Source organism: Dipodomys ordii, unplaced genomic scaffold (assembly GCF_000151885.1).
Source record: "Dipodomys ordii isolate 6190 unplaced genomic scaffold, Dord_2.0 Scaffold79, whole genome shotgun sequence".
In the NCBI taxonomy this organism is placed as follows: domain Eukaryota; kingdom Metazoa; phylum Chordata; class Mammalia; order Rodentia; family Heteromyidae; genus Dipodomys; species Dipodomys ordii.
This window is the reverse complement of record NW_012267295.1, coordinates 2,884,077-2,910,210: the sequence shown is the minus strand read 5'-3', so window position 1 is coordinate 2,910,210 and position 26,134 is coordinate 2,884,077. Positions and strand designations below refer to the sequence as shown.

The following is a 26,134-nucleotide window of genomic DNA, read 5'->3' as shown; positions in this document are numbered from 1 at the left end:
CTTCCTTCCTTCCTTCCTTCCTTTCTTTCTGGTGTCCTTTAGCTTTTTTGCTCAAGGCTCGCTTAGCACACTACCACTTGAGTCACAGATCCACATCCAGCTTTTTGGTAAGTGTGTTGGAGATAAGAGTCTCATGGACTTTCCTGCCGAGGCTGGCTTCGAACCGTGAGCCTCAGATCTTAGCTTCCTGAGTAGCTAGGATGATAGGCGTGAGCCACCAGCACCTGGTTTGTCTTTCCCTTTTAATTTACTTTCTGGGCTGGCCTCACACTTTTACCCCATCCAGCCTCAGATCTTGCTCCTCTTACCTCGGCCTCCTGAACAGCTGGGCTTGCAGGAGTGACCCATACTATACCTGGCCCTAAAACATTTAATTAAAAAAAAGAAAGAAAAAGAAAACAAACAACTGTCTCCAGAATGGCCTCCCTCTTTCCCTGACCTCCCTCCCCACCCCAGCTCCCGGGACCCAGCTGGGCTGAGTCCAGCTGTGCCCAGCCCGGGAACCACTGCTCAGCGCCACAGCCAGGCACTGGCAGCAGGCAGCACTGGAGAGAGCCCAGCCCGAGTGAGCAAGGCCCTGGGTTGCATCCTGAGCGTCACACAAATACATACATACATAAACAAAGGGGGTTCTGCATGGCCCTCGGCTCAGCCGCCAAGCTTTGTGTCCCCGCCTCCATCTTCCAGCCACCATAGGCGCCGCTTCTGCTCTTCCGGAGTCCTGAACCCCCTCAGGGTTTGGGAGGCCGGGGCCTGGCTCTCCTGTTCAGGGGATGGCTAAGCCAGTTTCCCAAACATAGCTCCCCAATCATGTTGGATATGTGGGTTGAACCAACGTGACATATTTATAACAGATTCTGGCACCAGCACCCATGCCTGTAATCCTAGCTACTCAGGAGGCTGAGATCTGAGGATCATGCTTGGAAGCCAGTCTAGGCAGGAAAGTCCTGGGAGACCAGCAAAAAGCTAGAAGAGGAGTAGTTCAAGTGGTGGAGCACCAACCTTGAGCAAAAAGCTAAGGGAGCACTCTTGCCCTGAGTTCAAACCCAAGTACAGGCACACAAAAAAATCATAACTGGCTAACCTTGGTTATTTCTTAATTTATTTTTTAGGTCAGTTGTGGGGCATGAACTCTGGGCCAGGGCGCTGTCCCTCAGTTCTTCAGTTCAAGGCTAGTGCTCTACCACTTGAACTACAGCGCCACTTCCGGTTTTCTAGTGGTTTATTGGAGATAAGAGTTTCATGGACTTTCCTGCCTGGGCTGGCTTTGAACCTTGATCCTCAGATCTCAGCCTCCTGAGTAGCTAGGAGTATAGGTATGAGCCACCGGCGCCTGGCTTCAGTTTTTAATGTAAACAAAGACTTCAAAAACACAAGTTTCCCAAGCTTCTCTGGACCCAGATGAGTTCCCAGGTCCTCATCCCTTTCCCCCTCCCCCCAATCTCTTCTGGGATGAAGAAGAAAGAAAATAATTCCTACTACCTGACCCAGAGAGAAAGGCTAGAGCTCAAGTCCATGTCCTCTTTTTGTGGCCTTAGTTTCTCCATCCGTGAGATGGGAGCAAGCTTGTCGGCTTGAGGATCCCTTCCTCAACCTCCATGCTGGTTCCCAGAGGACACCGCACCCCTCAGGCACGCACAATAGGTCTCCAGGCAGCGGGGCCTAGCCATAGAACAAGCTGGTCCTCTCTGCCAACCCAGCCACCGCCACAGCTCCTGGGGCAGGACCTGGGACCCTGTGAATCAGTGACCCCTCCTCAGCTGGGCTCCAGGCCAAGGCCTGATAAGCTGAGCCTGGATTTGCCCTCCAAATGCCCCTGGGTGCTTGCAGGGTGCAGGGGCCTCACCTGGGAATTCTTTAACATCGGTTTGCCTTCTGCATTCACTCATTTGCCTCGGAGTGCTTCCAAAGCACTGGTTCATAGCGCAGAACATGGATTCCCTTTGCCCAGCCCAGCCATATTTGTTCAATCAACAAATTAACTAATTGGGGGCATCTGTGAAGTGTGTATTCACACCACTTGCACCTGATCCATGCATGGGCCAAATCCACAGCTCCCAAGGCCACTGTCCGTGGCCTTCCGTGGACATGGGGTCCTCCTCAGATCAGTCGGGCAGCTAGGCCTCACATCCCTGTCCTGGCTGTGTGTCCAGCTGACCCCTGGTCGGCCATCAGCTTCACAAGCTCATGTACTTGACTGGCCAGAAGGCGGAGGCCCGTTTCCTGCCTGCCCTCAGGTCTTCTTCTGCCACATACACATGCGTGCACGCACGCACACACACACACACACACACACACGCAGGAGCATGTCTGTGCATGCATATGCATGCTAGTGCACACTTGCCAGGTACAAACCCCAAGCCCTGCTTTGCCCTCCCGTGAGTCACAGGTGACTCAGTTCCCTCCTCCCTGGTCTTCAAGGGAGACAGACTCACAGACAGCAGGAGACACGTCCCAAAACTAAACCTAAGAAAGTGACTTGGGCCAGCTGGGACAAGCAGGGTCAGGGCTGGGGCCAGGGGTAGGGGCCCCGGATACCCAGCTGTGCCAGTCTGGCTTGGGCCTCCCCCAGGGGGAGGATGGCACTGTGATCAAGTGGGGTACGGCAACAGCCCCTCACAAACACAGCCCCAGCCTCCCAATGAATTCTTGGGGGGTAGGGGGCCATCCTGACCCAAAGGCCCATCCCCAATGACTGCCCGACCTCCCATGGGGTCCCTCACACAAACCCCTGGGTGGTGCTGAGGGAGGGAAATGGGGGGGGGCAGCTTGCATTCCCTCCACTCCCCTGCTCGTGGGGCGCAGGGTCAGCTGCGGGTCTGGAAGCTTCCCAGACTCTGACAGGTGGTGGTGGTCAGGCAGGCAGAGCTGGGGAAGGCATGCGGGAGCAGCAGGAGGGGGTGGGGGGTGCCAGGAGCCCCCTGTGATTTCCGCCTTGATTAACAGCAGCATTCTTGCCTCTGTCATGGGAAGGCTGCTGTCACCCCAGGAAGGGCAAACAGGCTCCAGCTGCCTGGACACCCCCCAGCCTGGGGCTTACCCCCACACACACCCAGAACCAGGAGAAGCCGCATGAGGAGGGGCAGGCCTTGCTGCCACCTCCCACCATAGGAAGGGCCAACTTGGCTCTCCTTACACACATTTACACGTGCACACACATGCATACCACACACAGAATGGCTCCTGACACACCCAGCAATAGGCGCAACACAACTCTGCATGTGAGCCTGCACTCTCACACCAGGCTGAGCTGTGAGAGTGAAGATCTGATGGCAGATACCTGGCACACAGTAGGTCGACTTGGCTCAGACCAGGTGGTGTATGTATCCGCTTCACCCATATACAGATGGGATCCCAGTGCACATAGTAGGAGCACATGAAATGTTGGTTGAATGAATGTCTGAGACATGTCACTGGAACTACAACATGTTCAAGGAAGAGAAGAAATAGAAGCCAGGCACAATGGTGATCACCTGTAATCTCCGCACTTGGGAGGTAAGGGCGGAAGGATCCTGAGTTCCAGGCCAGCCTGTGCTGCATAGAAATACCCTGCCTCATTAAACCAAAAATAATAAATGAGTAAAATCAGAGACAGATAAGGCCCAGCGCCCGACCCCCAAAGCAAACCATCTAGCCCCTTGAATCGAAGGTCCGCAGAAACTGGGAAAAGCACTGAGGCACACCCACAGGCTGGGCCTGGGGCTGAACTTTTCTTGCTCTCTCCTTCTTAGCCACAGTTTACTTCTTGCCCCAGGAGCCCTGGTCTCCAGCAGACAGGCCTACAGCACCCCTCCCTCCCAGAAGCTCTCCCAGCCCACGCCTAGGCGGCTCCACCCGCAGCACTCCAGCTTAGAGACGTGAGAAGCTCTGAGAATTCGTCTTACCCAAGGATGGAAAAGAACATGAAGTCAGGAAAAAACAAAAAACAAAATAAACACTAGCATTTATTAGGCTATGTAATAGTATATGCTATTTAAATGCATTCAGAGGCAGGTAAAAGAAAAACTCAATGTATAGTGGCTTAAGGAAGAAATGGGAGGGGCGGGGGGGGGAGGATGGGAAGGGATGGGAAGGGGAAACAAAGGAGGAGGCTACAATGCTTGATAAGAAATGTACTCATTTTCTTGTCCATGTAATTGTAACCCCTCCGTACAGTATTTTCACAATAAAAAATTTTTAAAAAGGAAGAAATGAGGGTATTTCAAGAAGTCTAGAGGTAGTAATAGCTGGGTACTGGTGGCTCATGCCTGTAAATCTTAAAAGCTACGCAGGAGGCTGAAATCTGAGGATTGTGGTTTGAAGCCAGCCCCGCAGGAAAGTCCATGAGACTCTTTTTTTTTTTTTTTTTACTGGTCAGTCATAGGGCTTGAACTCTGGGCCTGTGCACTGTCCCTCAGCTCTTCAGCTCAAGGCTAGCGCTCTACCACTTGAGCCACAGCCCCACTTCTGGCTTTTTTTTCTGCTTATGTAGTACTGAGGAATCGAACCCAACCCAGGGCTTCATGCATGCAAGGCAAGCGTTCTACCACTGAGCCACCTTCCCAGCCCTCCATGAGACTCTTATCTCTAATTAACTACCAGAAAACCAGAAGTGGTGCTGTGGCTCAAAGTGGTAGGGCACTAGCCTTGAGCAAGAAAGCTCAGGAAGAGCACTCAGGCCCTGACTTCAAACCCCACAACTGACACAAAAAAAAAAAAAAAAGAAAGAAAGAAAAGAAAAAAGAAAAAAGATGGCTGGAGCCTTGAGCACAAAGGTGCCCAGTCCCTGAGTTCAAGCTCCAGGACTGGAGGTGGGGGGGGAGAGGGGAGGGGAGAAGAGGTAGTAAGAATTGACTTGACCATGTCAGAGCTGGAATTCCTGCTCTTCTTTGACCTCTTTACCATCTTTATTGCCTCAACTACAAAATGGCTGCTAATTCCCCAAGTAATATATCTGCAGATCAAAGAAATTGCTGTCTCCCTGGAAGTCTCTGACTTTCTGTTCATAGTTTCCACTGTCACCATCTCGAGCACCAATGGACTTTCTCTTACATCTCAGTAGCCAGAATGGAGTTAGATCAACCACTGGCCTTGGGAATCAGATGTCTGAGGTTGGATTAGACCAATCACAGTTCATCTACAATCAAGTTAGACCAATTACAATTCATCCATGTGGGGGATGAACCAATCACTATGCATTACATCATGTTAGACTACTCATAATTCATGGATAACTGGGTTAGACCAATTGAAATTCAGCCACAGTTTGGTTACACCAATCATAATTCACCACCGGGAGCTGGTGGCTCATGCCTGTAATCCTAGCTACTCAGGAGGCTGAGATCTGAGGATTGCGGTTCAAAGCCAGCCGGGGCAGGAAAGTCCGAGACACTCATCTCCAATAAACACTCAGAAAACTGGAAGTGGCGCTGTAGCTCAAGTGGTAGAGTGCTTGCCTTGAGCTGAGGGGTGCAGGGACAGCGCTCAGGCCCAGAGTTCAAGACCCATGACTGACCAAAAAAATAAAAGAAATGAAAAATTCACCTACAATCTGACTAGACCAATCACAATCCATCCATGATTGGAATGAGCCAATTACCAGTCATCCACAATCTGGTTGGACCAATCACAATTCATCCATGATCAGGTTAGACCAGTCAGTCAACACTCATCTTCTGCCCCTGAGGTTGCAGTATTTCTGCGGTTACCACGAGCACATGAGGGTCTGCTTTGTGAGCAAAGGGAGGGGTGGCCACTGGGCAGGGTCTGCTCCTTCACACACCACGCTGAGCACTAGATCTGTCTCTTGTTCCATCTGACCCTCATGCAACCTTACAAAGCCAGGGGCCGTGTTACCTCTATTTAGTAGACAGAGCCAGTGGGTGGCAGAGCAGCACCTCCTTCCTGCTGGATCATCGAGGCCTCGAAAGCAGAGGGGAAGCAGGTCCTGCCCAACGGGAGTGCTGGCAGGTGCCGAACACCTTCACGTTATCCTCATCTGCCACTTTGGTCTGAGTGCGCAGCTCCCAGCACCTGAGTGGCCAGGTGCTGACAGGCTGACGGACGAGTGCTTCGTGCCACGGTGCTCTGGGAGCCAGGGCAGGACCTGGACAGAGCCCTGCAGTGCGTCCCTCCAGCCACGTAACGTCTTCCGTGCCTGGCTCCAGCCAGGCCCGGGGGGCACAATTCCGGTGACTTGGAACAGATCCTGTCTCAGAGAGAGACTGCTCCAGCCCCTCCTAATCCGAGGGACTCAGGGTGAATATTTGGATGGATTCCGAGGAAGAAAAGCAGCCTGCTGGCCAGGAGGGCCCCAGGGGCAATCTTTCTATTCTTCAGAGTTTTTTTTTTTTTCAAACTGAGGCAAAATATGCATAACATAAAATTTGCCATTTACTATTTTTAAGCGTACAGCTCCGTGGTATGAAATACATTCAGAGGGTTGTGTAACCAGCACCATCATTCATCTCTGGAATTCTTTTCATCTCAAGACAACTGAAACTCTTTGTCCTACTAAATGCTAACGGGCATGCTCCCCTCTGCTACCCCAGGCAGGCCTGCGTCCACGGCCCAGCTACAGGCGTCCAACTGCATTTGTCCTTGTGTACTGGACTTATCTCACTTAGCATCACAAGTGTAGGGTATGTCTCAGAGTAGCTTAGCAGAATTTCCTTCCTTTTTTAAAGACTGCATAGTATTTCACTGTGGATGGCCGCCATTGTTTATCCACACCCACCAATGGCTGCTTCCACCTTTGTCTGCTTCTACCTTTGTGCTGCTTGAACACAGATGTACATCTCTCTTGAAACCCTGTTTTCAGTTTTCTTGGGGGTTTTACTCATTATGGAATTGCTGGGTCCTGACTATCCTAATTCTATGTTGATTTGTGTATGTGTGTGAGAGAGAGAGAGAGAGAGACCCAGTACTGGTGTTTAAACTCAAGGCCTGATTGCTATCTTTTAGTTTTATTGCTTAAAACTGGCACTCTATCATTTGGGCCATACCTTTACTTCTGGTGGTGGCTTATACCTATAATACTAACCACACAGGAGGCTGAGCTCTAAGGGTTGTAGTTCAGAGCCAGCCCAAGCAGGAAAGTCTATGACACTCTTATTAATCACCAAAAAACCAGAAGCAAATTGTGGCTCAGGTGGTAGAGTGCTAGCCTTGAGCAGAAAAGCTCAGGGACAGTGCCCAGGTCCTGAATTCTAGTCCCAGTACTGACCCCTCCCACCCAAAAAAAGAACCAGGTGCTGGTGGCACATGCCTGTCATTCTAGCTACTTAGGAGGCTGAGATCTGAGGATCATGGTTCAAAACCAGCCCAGGCAGGAAAGCCTACAAGACTGTTAGCTCCAATTAACCACCAGAAAACCAGAAGTGGTGTTGTGGCTCAAAATGATAGAGCACTTTGAGTAAAAGAGTTCAGGGGACAGTGCCCAAATTTTGAGTTCAAGCGCTATTCAAAAAAAAGTCTCACAGACTTTTTCATCCAGGCTGGCTTCAAACAATAATACTCATATCTCAGCCTCCTGAGTAGCTTAAATTATAGGAGTGATCCACCAGTGCCCAGCTGTGTTGTGAGTTGTGTGTATGTGTGCGTGTGTGTGTGTACATGAGTGTATGCCTGGGCCCTGGTGGCTCATACTTGTAATCCTAGCTACTCAGGAGGCTGAGATCTGAGGATCATGGTTCAAAGCCAGCCAGAGCAGAGTCTGTGAGACTCTTGCCTCCAATAACACCAGAAAACTGGATGTGGCACTGTGGCTCAAGTGGTAGAACACTCGCCTTGAGCTGGAGAGCTGAGGGACAGCTCTCAGATACAGAGTTCAAGCTACACAACAGCCAAAAAACAAACATACAAAAACCACAGAAGTGGCACTGTGGCTCAAGTGGTGGAGCACTCACCTTGAGTACAAAGAAGCTAAGACAGTGCCCAGGCCATGAGTTTAAGCCCCAGAACTTAAGAAGCTGAGTCCTGAAGATCAAGGTTGGTAGCTGGCCCAGGCAGTCCTGACAGTTCAGAGCTCCTGGCATGGAAGAAGGCTGGACATTACATCTGGGAATACAACACTGGAGTTGGCAGACAGGGGCTAAGCCTCATGGGTACCTGCCTTTTTCATTTGCCACAGCAAGACTCTGCCAGGTGCCTGAAAGGGGCTCCGGGTCCAGTGAGCAGAGTGCTGGAACAGCGCCTGGACAGAAGATGTGTGCAGAGCATGAGCCCAGAGCCTGCTGGGAGCGTGGGCTCTGTGTGTTTCCAACTTCCTGAGCCTGTGCTGTGATCAGCCATTTGCTGGCTGCTGAGAGGAGAGAATCATACTTCATACTGGCCAAATATGAGCCAGGAGCAGGATGGGTGGAAGGATGGCTGGCTGGATAGATGGATAGGTAGATAGATGATGGATGGATTGCTTGGTGGATGTGTGGGTGGATGGTGTGTGGATGGATGGTTGGATGGGTGGATGGATGATAGGTAGATGGATGGGTAGGTTGATGGGTAGATAGATAGCTGGTGGATAGATCAGGTGAATGAATGGATGGATGGATGATGAATAATGGATGAGTGGATGGATGATGGATGATGGGTGGAAGGATGAATGGATGATGGGTAACTGGGTAGATGGCTGGTGGATGGATAGATGTAAATGATTCAGTGGATAGCTGATGGGAGGGTGAACAGGTGGATGATGGATGATAGATGATTAGGTGGATGGATAAGCCATTGGATATGGACAATGGATAGATGGTGAGTGAATGAGTAGATGGATGCTGAGTAGTGGATGGAGAATCGATGGGGATGTTTGAACTTGGAATGAGATGATGGCAGATTCACTAAGAAGGAAGATTCAACATGGCCCAGCCCCTATGACTGCTGTGAACGCGGCCTTGCCGAGAGGCTGAGACCTCCTTGTGTTTAGTGACACCCAATCTACTATGTGGGTGGGGCTCAGCCGGGCGAGCTGTGACCTGGGGCGACTCCACTCCCCTCCCCCAAGTACTGATCTTTATGCTTACGTGCTTTTACCACAGTCTGTTGAGTGCCTGGGACATTCCAGGCACCTTCTAGGCTCCAGAGACTGAGTGTTGACTCAAGGAAGTCCACATGGCCTTCCTGGGGCTGCTGGGAGAGGCAGCATGGCGGGGCACCCTCCCCTAACATGGAGTCTGGAAGAACGCCATGTTGGTGCAATGGTGGTTCTGACACCCACAGAATACCCACCAGGCCCTGAAGAACCTCAGGCTGGCAGCACAGGCATCTGGGATGACGCAGGCAGCTCCGTCAGGAAGTGTCCGTGGCATGCCAGCTGTGGACAGCTGTCAAGATGTAGCCTGTGTTGGGCCCTGCGGCTGTCCTTCCATTGCTATAGTCTGGGAAAGCTGCCTCCACCACCACCACCACCACCTCCTCCTCCTCCTCCTCCTCCTCCTCCTCCCCCCCTTCCCTCTCTCCTCCAGATCCTTCTCTGGTGCCTAGAAACCTACCAGGCCCTTGGGTCGAGGGAGGATCCTGTATTAGAGCAGGCAGGCAGGACAGTTCATGGGCACGGTGGCACGGTGGCCACGCTGTTGGCTGGGAGCCAATCATGAGACTGCTCTGGAAGGTCTGATGGTGATGGACCTGATGTGCAGGGCTCAAGGTGTGAGTGACAAGAAAATCAACCAATCACAGGAGCCCACAGCCAGGCAGGCTATCCTCCTGCCACCCCCCCCCCCCATGTCCTGGGCAGGAAGTTCACTGCTGCGAGCTCATTATTCAGGGGCCAAATGGCTTGAGGTTCTGATTGCCCCAAGAGAAGCCAGTTGCTCAGATGCCCTGTGGGCTTCTGTTAGCTCTGGCCCAAGCTGCAGGTGGAGCCCAGGACACTGTGTGTGTGTGTGTGTGTGTGTGTTTGCGCAAGCACGTGCGCACGCCTGGGTGCTATCCCTTAGCCTTATTTCACTCCAGGCTGGCACTCTACCACTTGGGCCACAATTCCAGTTCTATCTTCTTTACTGGTTAATTCTCCATGAAAGTCTCAAGGACTTTGAAGCCCAGGCTGGCTTCAAATCTTCATCCTCAGGATCTCAGCCTCCTGAGTAGCTAGGATTACAGGGCAGAGTATCTTTTACAGGCTAGTGCCAAGTCTCCTGATGGAGAAAACACAAGAAGGCTGGGTGGAGCTTTGAGGCCTTGAACCCATCCCCAGCCCCAAGGAAGAGTCTCAGGTTGGACCTTGGGGGAAGTGGGGGCTACAAGGCCCCTCCCATCAGGAGACTTCAGCCAGGTTAGGCTGTGATTTGCTCAAGGCCACACCCTATCCAACTTCCAGCCGCTTTCCTCTCAGTCCCCAGCTCCTTGGTGACTGCCCTCAAAGCATCCTGGGTGTTCCTGGCCACCCACGACACTGAGGCTCCACTTCCCTTTGGGAGAGCCCAAGCTGCCAAAATCCATCAATATGTGTGTGTGTGCATGCGCACGCGAGCACGCATGAGCGACGGCGCTGGGCCCCCCGGAGTGAGAAGCAGGCAGCAAGCTGTTGGCACAACCTGCCAAGGCAGAAAGGTTAATTGTCACGCGCGATGCCAACACAGACTCTCGGCAGATTCATTCGGTTGTTGTTTTGTGGTTATTTTTTTTTACAACTTTAAATACGGAATATAAATAAATTTTACATTTAAAAAATAAAAGGAAAGCCCCCCAAAATATAATCACCGACTTTACAAACTGAAGGAAGCGGGGAGGGGGAGGGGAAAGTGCAATTGGGAAGGGGGGGAGGAGCTGGGAGCTCAGATGGGGCTCCACCCCCCCCATCCTCTCCCTTCTCTCCCCGACTTCCAGCCCCTAGCTGGCCTCCTGAGAGGAGCCCCCAGGTAGACCCCATGATCTGAGAAAGGGCAAGGCCCAGGGCTGCTCCTCCTTTGGGGACCTCCAGGCTTCACACAGCTGCCAGGAAAGGGACTAGCTGAGAAGTCGAGGTGATGGCTAACAGCGAGTCCCATCCCTGTCCTCTCCCCCCCCCCACAGACTCCTATCTCCCTCCCCCTCCAGGCCACAGGCGGGGTCAGGGCACCGCCAGGCCTCAGTGAGCCCACAAAGGTGTGACCCACCATCGGCCAGCAGCCGTGTAATAAACAGCCACATGAACACACTGGCCCTGTCCACGGCGTGACGGGTGCTCGCACTCGCAGTGCTCCAACCGTACTTGGTGGTCTCGGCTGGGGTGAAAGACGATGGACAGATCTTCTGCCCTTAAGGAAGCGTGAGTGGGGTGATTGGAGCAGGGGGTGTCCAAGTGCCTCGCAATGGAGCAGACTGAAGAGCCAGGAATAGAGGAAGACATGGGGTGGAGGTAGAGGAGGAGCAGGGGTGGTGGGTCACCGGCGACATTCACCTCAGGACCAAACTCCGCCTCTACGTAGCCCCTCGGCCACTGCCAGGGGAGGCCACGCCTTTGAAGATTTCATACACACACCATGAACATGTGAATAGAGGTTACAGGGAGAAGAGTGAGGAGATGATCTGGGCGTGGTGGGGGGTTCTCTAGTCTGTGTTCCTCACGTGGTCTTAGCCACCAAGGTACAAGGTACCCCAACCTGCCTGGAGGTGTCACCTCAGGCTAGCCAGGGTCCACAGTGCTGTGGGGGGGCCGCTTGGGCCATCCGAGAGCCCCCACTGGGGTGTGGCTAGGCCAGGCGAGAGGGACGAGGCGGGAAGCCCCGACCCCGTCAGTCTCTTGCACACCTGTCCAGGTTCCTGGGGTCGAGGCGGATAGAATCGAGGGGGGTTCAGTCCTTGTGATTCCTTCTGGAGCTGCCCTGGAGCCGCAGAGGAAGCCGCTGGTGGACGGATGGACAGACGGACGGACGGACGGACACGTGGGGTGGGGGGAGCACCATTGGCCGTCCGAATCAGGCATCGAGACAGACGGATGAGGGGGACAACATTATCACTCCTAGGACCCCATGGGGGCGATACAGCAAATACCATATTAAATAACCCTGTGGGCCAAGCAGAGGGACAAGGGGAGTCAGAGACGAAGAAGGGGACCACCTCACCCCACACCCCTTCGTGCCAGGGCCAGGGTCCATGGAGCACTGGACCAGCCATGCTGATTTTTACAGGGCCCACAGGCGGGAGAATCTGGGGGCCCATTTCTCCCAGAGAGCCTGTGAGCACAGCTAGGTGAGCCCTGGAGGCCTGACTCCAATACTCTTCCCCAGCCCAAGCCACCTTCAGCCCAAGCTACAGGCCTCAGTTTCCCCAGCAGGCTCACCTGCCCACACTTTCCTGCCGGCGCCCCTAGGCCCCCAGGGTCTCCTTCAGTGCCGTCTTATCATGCGTGTGCTTGAACTTCCGGTGCTTCCCTTTGGGGGGCCGGCGGACCCGCACTGTCCGAATGGTCACCCGAGTTTGAGGCATCTTACCTGCCCAAGAAGAAGAAGAAAGAGCTGGTCAGCACGTGGGCAGCCCTTGGGTCCCCCCACATCAAGGCCGAGGAGAGCCTCCCCTGCTCCCCATCAGGCTGGAACCAGCTGTTTGTGCCCTGAGGACAGCCATGAAACCTCCCCATGCCTCAGTCTCCCCATGAGATGCCCCCTCCCCAAAGGCCTGGCCTGCACAGGCAACACTGTTTGCTGAGTGCCTGAGCCAGGTTGTGGGGCTTGAACTCTGGGCTTCGTCACTGTCCCTGAGTTTGTCAGCTCAAGGCGAGTGCTCTACCACTTGAGCCACAGCACCACTTCCGGTTTTCTGGTGGTTTATTGGAGATAAGAGTCTCATGGACTTTCCTGCCTGGGCTGGCTTTGAACAGCGACCCTCAGATCTCAGCCTCCTGGATAGCTAAGATTACAGGTGTGAGCCACCAGCGCCCAGCAAGGGTTGGGATTTCTTTCCCTGCCCCCAGCAGCTGGCAGGAGGCAGAGGTGGGACTGTGCCCACCCCAGACAGCCCTCACCTTATCTGGACTCCTTGTCCTGTCACAGGGAGAAGTCTGCCTGGGGTACCACTTAAGGTGGCTTAAGTGGTAGAGTACCAGTCTAGCAAGCACAAGGCCCTGAGTTCAAATCCTAGTACTTCCTTACTCCTTACCCCCCAAAAGGGTCTGCAAGTCCTGCTGCAAAGGCCAGGTGAGAACTGGCTCTCCTGGACTCCAGGGACAGGGGTCGAGGCCCAGCTGTCCTAACCCTAACCAGGCCACCATGGAACTGCAATCTGCACAGAGACCAAGAGAAACTGCCCAGCAGGGCCTAGTCCCCACAGACTGAACCGGCTTGGAGGCTTCCAGCCACTGAGCACAGAGCAACAGGAGACCACAGCTGGCGGTTCCTGTGTTCTACTTGTGTCTTCTTTCCCTGGCCAGGCAAAGGCTTCCTTGGTCCTCCAAGCCCCATGATGGGGAGTCACCATACCTCGGTGACACCCACACTCCCCACAGAGCTGAGTCTCCTGCAGCCACTTGCCCCTAGCTACCAGAATGTCATGCAGAAGGCTGGGCCACAGACAATCTCCTCGGCTCGCTCAGGTGTTGTGTGCTGGGGGGGGGGCAGGAGGGGGGAGAGGGTCACTCAACCCCCTGTGTCCACATTTTCAGCAGCAAGGCTTGTGCAGTTGGACAAAGCCAGATGCTTCAGCTAGCACATGCTGGGGACCGCAGCTCGAAGCCCATCTATCCCTGCGCACATGGTGCTATCCACACTGCACAGATGGGAAACTGAGGCAGGGGGTTGAGGATGCTGACACTCTGAAGGGAGACTGGCTTATCTACATCCTACTCCTTGGTTTTGTTGCGATTATTTTTGTTGGTTCCTTTGTGATACTGGGATTCGAACTCAGTGCTGGCTAGGCAGAGGCATTACCACTCTTTGCTTCCTTTTTAATTGTTTTTTTCTTCTCATAGGATCTTACAGTTATGCCTGAGCTGCCCTGAGCCATGATCTTCCTTCTACCTGTGTCTCTTCATTCAGAACTGGAATGACCAGCGTATGCTCCCATTCTGGTTTATCTGCTGAGATGGCAGAGCTCATTAAATGTCAGGCAGACCTTAAACCTTGACCTTTTCCATCTCTGGGATCACCAGAACTAAGAGGCTTGTTAATATGACCTAAGGATTAGACAATTATCCTGTCCCTAATAAGAGAAAGTCACTGAAAATCAAAGCTGTCATCCGTGGGCTGAGGCTATGGGTCAAATGGTAGGGTGCCAGCCATGAGCAACAAAGGCTCAGTAAGAGCCAGGCCCCAGTGGCTCATGCCTGTAATCCTAGATATTCAGAAGGCTGAGATCTGAGGATCAAGCTTTGAAGCCAGATGAAGAAAAAAATAAAAACTGAGATTTTTATCTCTAATTAACCAATTAGCCTTGAGGGAAAAAGCCAAGTGAGTTCAAGCCCAGATTCTACCTCCTCACACACACAAAAAAGGAACATTTGGTACCTCACCAAGTGTTAGCTCCTTTCCATCTGATTAAACTGAATCTAAATAAGTGTCATAAAAAAACCAACCTGTCAGTTATGAGTACTTTTAGTGCTCATATAATTCTATCCATTTAATGATCTGATCCTCATCACCAGTATCTGAGAGAAAAAAGGCGGAGACACAGCCCAAAGAACTCAGAACTGGCATTACAAGGCATGCAGTTCTAGGTTAGGTTAGGCTTTAGCACCGAGCAACCTTCGATAATCCTTTATCTTTTCTGTGCTCCCACAGCCAGGATAGAAAACTGGACGGATATGCAAGCTCCTCTCTTTGGATGAAACTTTTCGGTGATAAAAATGAAAATGCCTTAAAATACACACACACACACACACACACACACACACACACACACACACACACAGAGTTGTCAGAGTCAGGAAAGATTCCTCCTCCTCGTGGCTCTGATGGACTGTGTAACCTGGGAACGGTCTCAGAACCTCTGGCCCTTAGCTCCCCACACTGTAAACGAGAAGGAAGGGTAAGCCAGACCACGCTCAGGGCGTCTTTCAGCTCAAGTCTCACTGACCTGTGACTGGAAACTCCTAAAACTGAAAGGCAATCCCAGAATTCATCCACTTTATGGGCGCTTGAACCCCACGTGTGGCACTCTGGCAGCATGGCCACCCAGCCCCTACTTGCATGCCTCCAGGGACTGGCACTCGCTACCTCCAAAGCTGCCAGTTCCATCCCAATCCCAGGCAGATTACCAGCTTTTCTGCACATCAAACTAAAGTCTTGAAGTGCAGCGGTGGCTCACGCCCAGAATCCTAGCTACTCAGGAGGCTGGGATCTGAGGATCGAGTTTGGAAGCCAGTATGGGCAGCAAAGTCCATGAGCCTCTTATCTCCAATTAACCAGCAAAAAGCTAGAAGTAGAGCTGTGACTCAAGTGGGAGAGCGTTAGCCTCGAGCTGAAGAGCTGAGGGACAGCGCCCAGAGTTCAAGCACCACAACCGACCAAAAAAAAAAAAAAAAAGACACCAATCAGGATGAGCTGACCTAAGTGAAGGGGGTTGGTTGCTGACAAGGCCAGGGTGCCAGGATTCTCAGGGAGTTGGGGGTGGGGCGGTGCTTTCAGGCTGGGAGAAATCCAGATTGTTCTCAGTAAGAAGAGCTTAGTTAACATGGAACCAGGGTGTGCCAAATCCACTATAAAGTGTCATCCTCCCTCCCTCCACCCCATTCGGTTTTGGGGGGCAGGAGGAGGCTACCTCGTGGCTCCTGGGACCCTCCAGGGCTTCGGGTCACAGGCCGGGCGGGTGCCACCATCTCACACTTGCACGCCAGGTGGTCCTCTAGGGTCACTGTGGCCTTCTGAAAAGTCGGCTTCTTCCGCACAATCTGGATCTTTCTCACCTGGAAGGCAGAGCCACAGAAGCCGGCTGCGGAGGCTGCAGGGGCCAGAGCCCAGGCCGCCACATGGCCAGCCCCTCCCAACCAGCCACGCTGGGGATCTTTCCTAGAAAGAGCAGCAAGCACGCTGGCCCAAACAACCACAGGGCCTTGCCCGCTACTCCTGTCGCAGTTTTTCCATCAAAACAGGCCCTTTGACCCGGCAGACCTGGCCAACCTGGCTTCTGGCTTTGCCATTGCCCCCGGGGCCCCCCCAGAAAGGGAAAAGCATTTCCGGATGAAGTTCAATGCCTGTGCAGAGTGCGCATGCCTGGAGCGCCAGCCAAGGCCAGGGGCTGTGGCAGAGAGACGGCTCTCTGGAAGGAAGTGGGGGGAGGTCAGCTGTCAGATGCCCATCCACAGAGCTGGAAGCATGGGCACAGGAGATATCATGACCATGGGCACTGGGGTGGAGTGTGGCATTTACAACCGGGCCAAGCAGGGACGGAAGATGGGCAGCGTCGTGGGCACCGCTGAGGGCTGGGGAAGGGAATGTGGCTAAGTAACCGCAGCCCATATCCCAGGCCATCCTGAGTGGTGTGTAGGCAGGGTGCAAAAACCTAATCAGAATACAGTCAAAGCTACTCTACCCTGGAAAGGGGGGACGGGGAGGGGTCCATAGCCTCTGCCCTGCCTGCTTGGCCTTCTCCTAGGGACCAGTGTCCTGTGCCACTACCCAGAGACAGCAGCTGCCGGGGACCATCTGCAGGGGTACTGCCCTGGCTCTTGCGGTGTCTGTCACCAAGAGGGTTCTCTGTGTCCTCCTTGCGAAAGGCACAGCTTGCTAACCAGGACATAAGCAGATGTGGACCTGCCCCAACCACTCTAGTAATCAAGTGTTTTAAATACATGGCTCTCCGAGGGACATCCTGGGATTTTGTCCCTCTGTGTTAAGAGACCTAGCCCGGACCCGGCTCGGTATGGGACTGGTGTCTTTGGTCTGGGCTGGGTTGGCATCAGCATATTAGTTCTGAGTGTCCTAAAGGTGCTCTTCTCTGCACTGAGCTACGGACCTGCCAGGCAGGCTGGTAACCAGGTGCCAGAAAGCCTGGTCAACCTACCCTGGCTAGGGTGTGGCCTGTGGGGGAGGAGCCACATTGCGTGGGCGTGGCTTTATCCTGTGGATTGGTGGAGCCCATGGGCGTGGTCAGAGCATGTGGGCCGGCTGGGGCGTGGCCCCGGGACGGGGTATTGTTGTAGGCGGGACCAGTCATGGGCGGGGCCTGATGTGGGCAGGGGCTGCGCACCTGCACAGGCCGCAGCTGCACTTGTGTGGGGCGGCATTGCACGTTGCGATTGTTGCAGCAGCCGGAGCAGCGCTGCACCTCCACGCAGGGCGGCCACACCAGAAAGTTGGCATTGGCGTGGTCGATGAGACGCCGCGAAATCTCGAACACCTCGGTGCGTGTCTTGCACTCGGCAATCATGGCTGGCTCTGCTGCTGTCAGGGAACCTGGCGGGGTTGGGGAGTCGGGGGAGAGGCAGCATCAGGAGGGGCTGCTTGGAACCCCACCTGCTGGGGGAGCTCCGTGAACACCTGAACCACCCTTCCCACCTCCTTCAACCTGATGGAAGCTTCAAGACCTGCCAATTATCAACTGTGGGGACTTGGGAAGGAGTCTGGCTATCCTAAGTCTCAGTTTCCCCATCTCAAAACGGACAGAGAGATCTATACCTTGCCTCCAAGACCCATGGCGAGGATCAAGTGGGCTCATTCAGGATGGGGCATGTTATCAACACTTAGTGCATGCCCGGTCTCTGACTCTTACTCATAATCTTTTGTGTTCCTTGATTCAGATAAGGGTTTGCTCAACACAAAGCTTCCTACAAGGATCCTACTGAACCAGTGGGCCATGAGCACTGTTCTAGTATGGTTGTGGTTTGGCTGTGTCTTTCACAGCCTTCCTATACTCAGCTATGCAGGAGGAGGAGGAAGCCCTACCCACAGCAGATCCTCAACCAAGGAGAAACTGAGTCTCAGAGAACAAAATCAGCCTCCCCCTCCACCTAGTTTTACAAGTTGAGGAGTAGAGCTCTTTCCCTCCCCCAGCCCTCCCCTCTTCCGGGTTGTGGGCCTGGATGGCATCCCTGAGCTTTTTTGCTTAAGGTTAGTGCTCTAGCACTTTGAGCCACAGCTCTACTGCTAGTTTTCTGGTGGTTAATTGGAGATAAGAGTCTCACAGACTTTCCTGCCCCAGCTAGCTCTGCACTTCGATCCTCAGATCTCAGTCTCCTGAGTGGCTAGGATAATAGGAGGAAGCCACCGGTGCCCTGCTGAGTAGAGTTCTAGACTGTAGTTTCTACCAACCATATCGTCAATGTTTTGGAGAGTGCAGGTGGTAAAACAGAGGGAGGTACCTGCCTCAGTGGGATGGCTTCCTGGAGCGTGGTGATCTACCTACTACCTTGTTTTGCCCTCTACCAGGGAGAATACAGCTCCACGTAGATGGCCTAACGCAGCAATCCCAGGTTCCACTGGACCCACTGTCCTAGACCATGGGTGTCCCTGGGTCACCATGGAAACATGCAGCCCACAAGGGACTGGATTGTATCATTTCTAAGCTATATGACCCCACCTACTTCTCTCTGGAGCTGCTATCCAGTTCTGGGGAATGGGGTTTATCTGTCTACTCCAGAGTTGAAGGAATAACTGGGTGTAAAAATAACTATATTTAGAAGACATAGCATGAGGGCATCGGACAAAATGACTCAAGTCCAGTGATGACTTCTCTCCTCATCCAGCTCGTCTGGAGTACAGGAAGGATTTGAGAATGACCTCCAAGCCCTGGGCAGGCTGCATGCCTCAGTTCTCCTTCCCTGGCTCCCATTCTTTTTTTTTTTTTTTTCTGTCGGTTGTGGGGCTTGAACTCTGGGTCTGGGTGCTGTCCCTCAGCTCTTCAGCTTAAGGCAAGTGCTCTATCGCTGGAGCCACAGCGCCACTTCTGGTTTTCTAGTGGTTTATTGGGAGATAAGTGTCTCACGGACTTTGGTGCCCAGGTGGCTTTGAACCGTGATCCTCAGATCTCAGCCTCCTGAGTAACTAGGATTACAGGCGTGAGCCATGGCGCCCATTCTTTCGAAGGAAATGCTACTGGGGCCCTGGGGCTTACCTAGGCTCCTCCTCCCTCGAGATGAGCTTCCAGGTTCCCCTACGGAGTGTGACCTGGTCAAGTTCAAGTCCAACTCAGTCCCATCTTCATCTGCAAGAGAAAGCACAGTCAGACCCTTTGGGCCAGGCCCCCCACCATGGGGTGAGGGCTGACAGGCAAGGCCCACCCCAAAGTACCAGTTTCCCTTCAACTCTTTGTAAACCAGGGTATCTAGGTAAAGACCCCTCCCCCCTTCAGGGGGATGGGGCTAAGGGGTGGAGCCTGACCACATCTGAGGGGGGGGGGCCTCCGGCTCCATTCTGGGTTCTTTTAGCCACAATGTTTTTGGCCAGAACCCATGTCAATGGAGTTAAAAATAGCCCTTCTCCCTTAGCTACTGTAGGTTGGCCTCCAGGGTGGGGCAGAGACCCAGAGCACTGGCCACTGTTCCCAGTGCCCTCCACAGAGCCCAGTTCCCATAGGAAGTGCTGAATGGAGAAATTCCCAGAATCCCCGGGGGGACAGCAGGCCCTGAACGACAGCCCCTCCAGAGCCTGGACAATGGCCCTGCTGCGCTGGGGAGAGGGTGGAGAGGGATGGGGTGGAGAGGGATGGGGTGGGAGCTGAAGGCAAAGAAGGAATGGGATGGGCCTGGTGGGAGTGGGGTAGGGGCACACCAGCCACCAGCCCTGCTCCCATCCTCCCCATCTCCGTGTGTGTGTGTTTGTGTGTGTGTGTTTGTGTGTGTGTGTGTGTGTGTGTTGGTTCTTGAGCTTGAACTCAAGAGGACCTAGGCACTGTCCCTGAGCTTTTTTTTTTGCTCAAGGCTAGCACAGCTTCGCTCCATTTCTGCCTTTTCTGGTGGTTAATAGGAGATTAGAGTCCCCTGGACTTTCCTGCTCCTCAGATCTCAGCCTCCTGAGTAGTTATTACAGGCGTGAGCCACCAGCACCTGCCTCCCTCCCTCTGGCTTTCTCTAAGCCTTGGCTTTCCTTCCTCCACGCACTTCCTCTACTCGCTCCTGCAGGCCATGTACTTCTCCTCCAGTACTCTTTGGAGACATCAGTCCCCTCCAGGGAACTAGAGTGTGAGGAAGTGGCTTTGAACTTGACCTTGAAGGTGGGCAGGTTCGGTCTGTCCTAGGAAACAGCCTCCTGCCCGTCTGTCTCACAGCTCACACTCTCCCCAGCCCACTGGTCCCATCAAAGACAAAGGCTCCTGTCTTGGTCGAGGGCCGCGCCCCTTGTCCAGGATCCAGGGGGATCCTGTTTGGAGAAGACTGTCCTGCGGGTAGCCTGTGACTGGTCCACTTCCGTCCAGTCTGACGGCTCCTACGTCAGCGTCAGTGTGTCTGTCTGTCCCTCTTGCTCCCTTCTTTGTCCCCTGCCATCTCTGGAATGTCCCTGATGGGGAGGAGATGGGGAAAGATGGGCTTTTGTGGAAAGGTTAAGTTGATTAGGGAAAAAATAGCCACATGGTCCCTCGGAACAGGCAGGCTATTGAAAACCTCGAGATGCTGACCCCCACCAGGGGCGTGGGGGGGCTTGGGAGGGGGGAGCGGGTGGAGGACCTTGGAGAGAAATAGCAGAAAGGCTAAATTTGGAAGTTGCCCCATTGTGTGGCTAGGGTTGGCCAGTCGGGCATGGGTGGGTGGGGGCGGGAGCTGGGGGGGGCTGGCAAACAATAGGTGGGCCCAGCTGGGGCCCCCTCCTGCCTGCCTCACCCCCCCCACCCCAGGCAGGATTGAAAGGACCTGGGAATGCTTTTGAGAAGGAGCCAGGGGCCCAACGGGAGAGGAAACAAAGGCAGGAAATGCTGTTCCTCCGCAGATAGCGTCTGGGCAAGGATTACAAAGTGACAAAGAGACAGACCCCAGAGGGAAGGGACCCGGGGGTGGGGGTGGGGGTGCTGACCAGGGCTCCAGGGACCAGGCCAGAGGTTAGAATAGAATGGAATTCGCTCTGAAGACAGCGTTTATAAATACATTCCCAGCCCAGCCTGCTGGCACCGTGGGCCTGGCCACGTGTGTGCCACCAAGCACGTGCCCGCCTGTAGAACTCGCTCTCTCTCACTCTTGGGCACGGCAGGGCTGCCAGCTGGTTCCAGTCAGGTGTCCCCGGGAGACCTTATAGACCAGGCCCTGGGCCAGAGGGGCAGGGAGATGGCTCTTCTGTCACCACCCTCCCTGGCTAAATACTTGGCGCGTGCCCTGGGCACCTTCTTCCTGCCTGCCCTGCTCCAGGCACCCCCACCAGCTGCTCCCAGCCAAAGCCACACTTGGGTGTTCCTCCTGCCACACCCACATCCCAGGTACTGACCCAGCTACACACTCCACCCCGCCCCACTGGGCGTGGCCAGGCCCTCCCAGGGATGTACCTGGGCCCTGGCTTCTGGATGTGAAAGGGAAAGGGGCCCCCCTGCCCCACCCCTGATGCCCAAGGAGGCCAGAGTTCTGGGCAAGGATCCGATTTACCTACGGAGTCTCCGTGTAGCAGTCGCTGGAGGTCATCGAAGGAACGGATGGAGTGGTCGCTCAGCATCTCATAAAGCTCCTCAGGAATGGGGTCCCCCTGCCAGGGAGACACCAGGGGCTTAGTGTGGGGGGGGGAGACAGAAAGGGCCACCACCAGCCACCTCTTTCCTCCCGTGGAAAGTTCCTACAGGGTCCTTCTGTCACCAACAGCCAGGCTGGAGGCAGGCAGGCTGGAGGATCCAAGCTGACAACCAGGAACTCCAGGGCCTGGAGGACTGAACTGCCACGATCCAGCTCAGATGCTACACCCCACGCCCCCAACAACCCCAGCTTGCTCCCAGCTAGACTCGTTAGTCTCCATCTGTCTCCTTCTATCAGACTACAGGTTCCGGGAAGCCTCCGACAATCTGCTTTCTCTCTGCTTCTCCCTCCACCTCAGGCATCCCAGGAGACCTCGTTATCCCCATTTTACAGATCAGGAAACAGAGGCCCAGATAAGGGGCCTACAGCCAGTCCACTATCAGCACAAGCCCCATTCGGACTGTGCTGGCAGAGCCTGTACCCCAGCCGCCCAGGTATGATGCTTGTAGTGTGGTCCGGGGCAGTCACGGGTTCCAGGGATAACCAAGTTAGTCTCACATGAAAGAGGAGAGAAGGGAATCCTCGGACAGCGCCCGGGAAACCTGAAAGCTGACCCGGGCCCCAGGCCCAACCAGAGCCTATTTTTAGAGCCCCTCTGGCCTGTCACCACACTCACTTGAAACTTAGTAAGTGTTTTAACAGGGCTCACTAAGCAGCTTCCTCCAGGGAACCCGCGGACCCCCAGCGCAGCCTGACAGGAAGGTCAGGGCCACAACAGCCACAGTGGTCCCTGAAGCCCCAAGGGCTTCATGCCAAAGGTCCTGAGAGAGGCCAGGGGCAGATGGGGTTGCAGTCAGATCCTCCAGGTGCTGACCGGCAAAGGGAATTGGCAGGATGCGACAGCAATGCACGTACCCGGTGCACACACGCAGGGGCACACATACACAGAGGACCCCATGGATTGGAGGATCAGGAGGCCCCACCTTACATGTTTCCCCACCCTATTTGGTTCATTGGAGGTGAAGAAGGCATGTAGTAGATGCTCAATAAATACTGTCAAAATGCGTGAGGGATTCCACGTTGCTCCTTGGGGTCTTCTCCCAAGGAGAGAGTCTCTCACCTGGACTGGCACTGGTAACATTTCCCAGCTGCCGATTGTGAGCCAGACAGTCAGCTATCGGAAGACTGTACGAACCAGTCTTAAAGAGCCTGGCACTACATGTAGAGCGCTGTATCTTTAGCTTTAATGGTTTACTTGTATCTGGGTGATTATTTTCCTTTCTACTTATTACTGTGTGTTAAGACTCCCCGTGTATGAGTACAGATTGCCCTTTCTTGCACTGTATTTAGAAATCTCTGCATTACCCCTAGGCATTTGTTCATTAATAGGGGGTAAGGAGAGGAAAAGCTTGTAATAATGGACTTTCCATATTAAACTGTGCATCCACATTCCATTCCCCCCACCCCCCAAAAAAAGGCTGGCACTATTTATCCCCATCTACCAGATGAGAAAACAGAGGCTTAGAGAACTAAAACAGGGAGCCACCAGTCGAGACAGCTAGTGAAGTGGCAGAGCTGAATCCTGTTCAGACTTCTGAGTGCAGCAGTAGAGCAATCTCTGGCCCTAAATCTCATCAGGGCAGAGGTTGAGAAACCCTTCTGCCAGCCAAACCTGGGTCCTCAGATGTACCAAAAATATAAAATAAAATAGATCTCTGCTTCTGCATCCTTTGAATGGGGCTAATCATACCGCATTTGGTGTTACCAGGAGGCATAATTACCCACAGTGGAGCAGCCAGCAAATAATGGGTACTTAATGAGTTATTATTGTCATCATCATTAATTCTTGCAGTATGGCTCCTGGGAGGGCAGCAGCGAGTGGCACACGTGCCCGGGGGCCACCAGCGCAGAACGTTGGCAGTGGTGACAGTGGGTGGGTAGAGAGTGGACAGGGACACAGGAAATGGCACCATAGCCCCATGCTGACAGCAGCGGGGCTGTGTAGGCTGGCCAGTCCCTTCTGGGACTTCCACCGGCAGTGGAGGTGGCGGCAGTCCACCTGTGGTCAGCTTCAGGATGCCATGCCCTGAGGAGCGGGGACTTGCAGGGCACCTGTTCCTGCCCAGAAGCCCTCTGGGTGTGGGAGGACGAGCTGCCGGCGGCGGTGGTTTCCTGGCCATAGGTTCTGGAGGTCTGCGGTGGGGGGGGGGACCCCACTTTGATGCTCATTGACAGGAAAGGCAGCCTGGCACTCTGAAGGAGCTGCCCCAGATCTCTAGCCCGGTAGCGTCAGGGTGTGGCAGGGAAAGCATTTGGGCAAAGCCAATCCTAGCAGCCAAGGCAAACAGCCTCCCCACCCCATCCCCCTCAGCAGCTGCCAAGAGGTAGGAAGGGCACGAGGGAGTGTGAGCCCAGGTGAGTTACCTGCTCCCCACTGGGCTGGCAGATCAAAGGGGCTTGAGCTCCACCCTCCACCTGGGCCCAGTGCACATGTGCGTGCACATTCACACACACACACACAGAGCCTCCTGCTACTGCTCTAAGAGAGGCACGCTCTCAGCCCAGCACCCAGGGGCGTTGTCTGCGCTGGCAGAGGCTGACAAGGCCTCCCAGGGCCTGCCTGCCAATCTCAGGCCTTATTTAGATTGGATAGCAAAGCCAAGCCCTTTGAAGAAGCCCTGACAGGGCAGACCACAGAAGCCATTTCCAATAGCTTCTCCCACCCATCAGTTCCCTTCTTCATGGCTCCTGGGATTCTCTCTCCCACTCTGCCTCCTCCACCCCCAGCAGCCCAGCCCACCAGCCTCCCCCACAGCTGACTGGAGGGGAGGAAGCAAAGGGCCCAGCTGCTCCATGTTATCCTGGAGGTTCCGTGCGATCACTGCCCGGGGTTCCAGCTAACCCAACCTGCTCTGTTTTAGGAGGTGGAGACTGAGGCCCAAGCTAGAGATACACAGAACCTTTACAGCCTGCTTTCCCATCTGTGTCTTCCCCTCATTCCCTCCAAGAGTGACAGGGAAAAACATGCCAGTCTCTCACCAAGAGGAGGCGGGTGGGAAGATGGATGCCCAGGGGAAGGCAGTGTGCCACGTGGGACTACCCTCAGGCTATGCTTACACAGCACCCGGGCCCAGCCTCCCACGCCCCCCACCAAATACACCTTTCTCTATCCTTGTTTGCTGATTATCCACCAAGCTTCAGGGATCTCTCTCACAGAGGATAACCAAGACAAAACTCTGATCTGGTTCATCTTCTGCTGGGGAAAGGGGGTCATAACTCAATGATACAGAAAAGTGGCTGTGAGCCTAGCATTGGTGACGCACACCTGTAATCTAGGTACTCAGGAGGCTGAGATCTGAGCATCACTGCTTGAAGCCAACCTGGGCAGAAAAGTCCATGAGACCCTTTTCTCTAATTAGCTAGCGCAAAACCAGAAGTGGAGCTGCAGCTCAAGTAGTAGAGCATCCGCCTCAAATGAAAAAGCTTAGAGACTAAGTTCAAACCCTAGTACCGCCACACACAAAAAGAAAATGGTTGTCACAGAAGGAAGAGAAGGGAAGACATTTCCAAGGATGCAGTTAAATATCTCAGATCAATTTTCCTCTGTATTGTGCATACATATGCATACACACACACACACACACACACACACACACACACACACACACACACACACACTTGCAGGCTCTTACACCAGAACCTCCAAATTCTGTCTGACTTTGACCTTCCCCCAGCTGCGGGGCAAGCAAACCAGGAGGAAGCTGGGTGGCTGGAGCCTGTGAGCCCCTCTGCTGCTTCCCGGCACAAGGGTTCTGCTGAACATCATGTGACAGAGTCACCTTCTGGGAACTGAGCTCAGCTGACAGAGGAGACCTACCTCAGGAGGGTCCACAGACCCTCCCCCAGCCCTCAGAGCTCCCAAGCTGCTTCTTCTCAGGTGCTGAGGCTCCACCAACAGCTTGATCCAAGCAAGCTAGGGGACGCCGCCAGCCCTCCCGGAAACCCCCTGCACTGTCCAGTTAGGAGCTGGACCGAACCTGCTGGGGACAGGTGGCTTCCCCTCTTGGTGTCTTCCCCCATGGCCTAGGAGGCTTCCCAGGAAGGTGCTCAGCAAACTGCAAAACACAAAGTGCCATGGCGGGTTCCTGCAGCCCGGCAGCCAGCCCTGCGTGCGTTGGGGGGAAACTGGAAATGGTAAGGAGAGGCCGTGGACAACCCCCACCAATGGCTGGCCTCCCCAGAACACACGGGGTCGGGCCACGAGGAAGATGGGAAAGAGGCACTGCGCCGTGGACAGCAGCCCTCCTCGCGTCTCAGAGGCTCATTTGAAAGGAGGAAAAGAACGCTCCGGACATTCCCGCACACCAAGGACACTTCACGCCTTTTACTGCCACATATTGGTGGTTCAAAAAACACACACGGAGAGAGGGGTAAGGTTTGAGCCGGCGGGCTGCTCGGGCCAGGCCTACCCCCTCCCTCACCCCCAGGGGCCGTGCAGCCAGGACCTCGGGGGACGCTGCCCCTCGCTCCTGGGGGGGGGCCTCAGGAAGGAAACGGGGGTCGCTACCGAGGCGGCGAGGCGCCAGGCCCCACCGGGGGCCCACCTGTTGCGCGGGGGCGAACACCTGACGCCGGCTGTTCCGGGGCTGTGCGTGCCGGTGCGTG

At 54.3% G+C, this 26,134-nt stretch overlaps 1 protein-coding gene across 1 annotated transcript in view; it reads right to left on the bottom strand.

Annotated features, from left to right (window-relative positions):
• Positions 1-10,618: 10,618 nt before the first annotated feature.
• The window catches only part of Pdgfb (platelet-derived growth factor beta polypeptide), a 17,721-nt gene continuing 2,205 nt past the window's right edge, over positions 10,619-26,134 (bottom strand). The window contains exons 2-7 of the mRNA XM_013024826.1: positions 21,389-21,485; positions 18,937-19,026; positions 17,074-17,279; positions 15,646-15,790; positions 12,236-12,386; positions 10,619-11,960 (exon numbers count right to left, since the gene is read on the bottom strand). Coding sequence (XP_012880280.1) covers positions 12,262-12,386; positions 15,646-15,790; positions 17,074-17,279; positions 18,937-19,026; positions 21,389-21,485 — 663 coding nt within the window. The 3' untranslated portion in view covers positions 10,619-11,960; positions 12,236-12,261. The remainder of the gene's footprint in view (positions 11,961-12,235; positions 12,387-15,645; positions 15,791-17,073; positions 17,280-18,936; positions 19,027-21,388; positions 21,486-26,134) is intronic.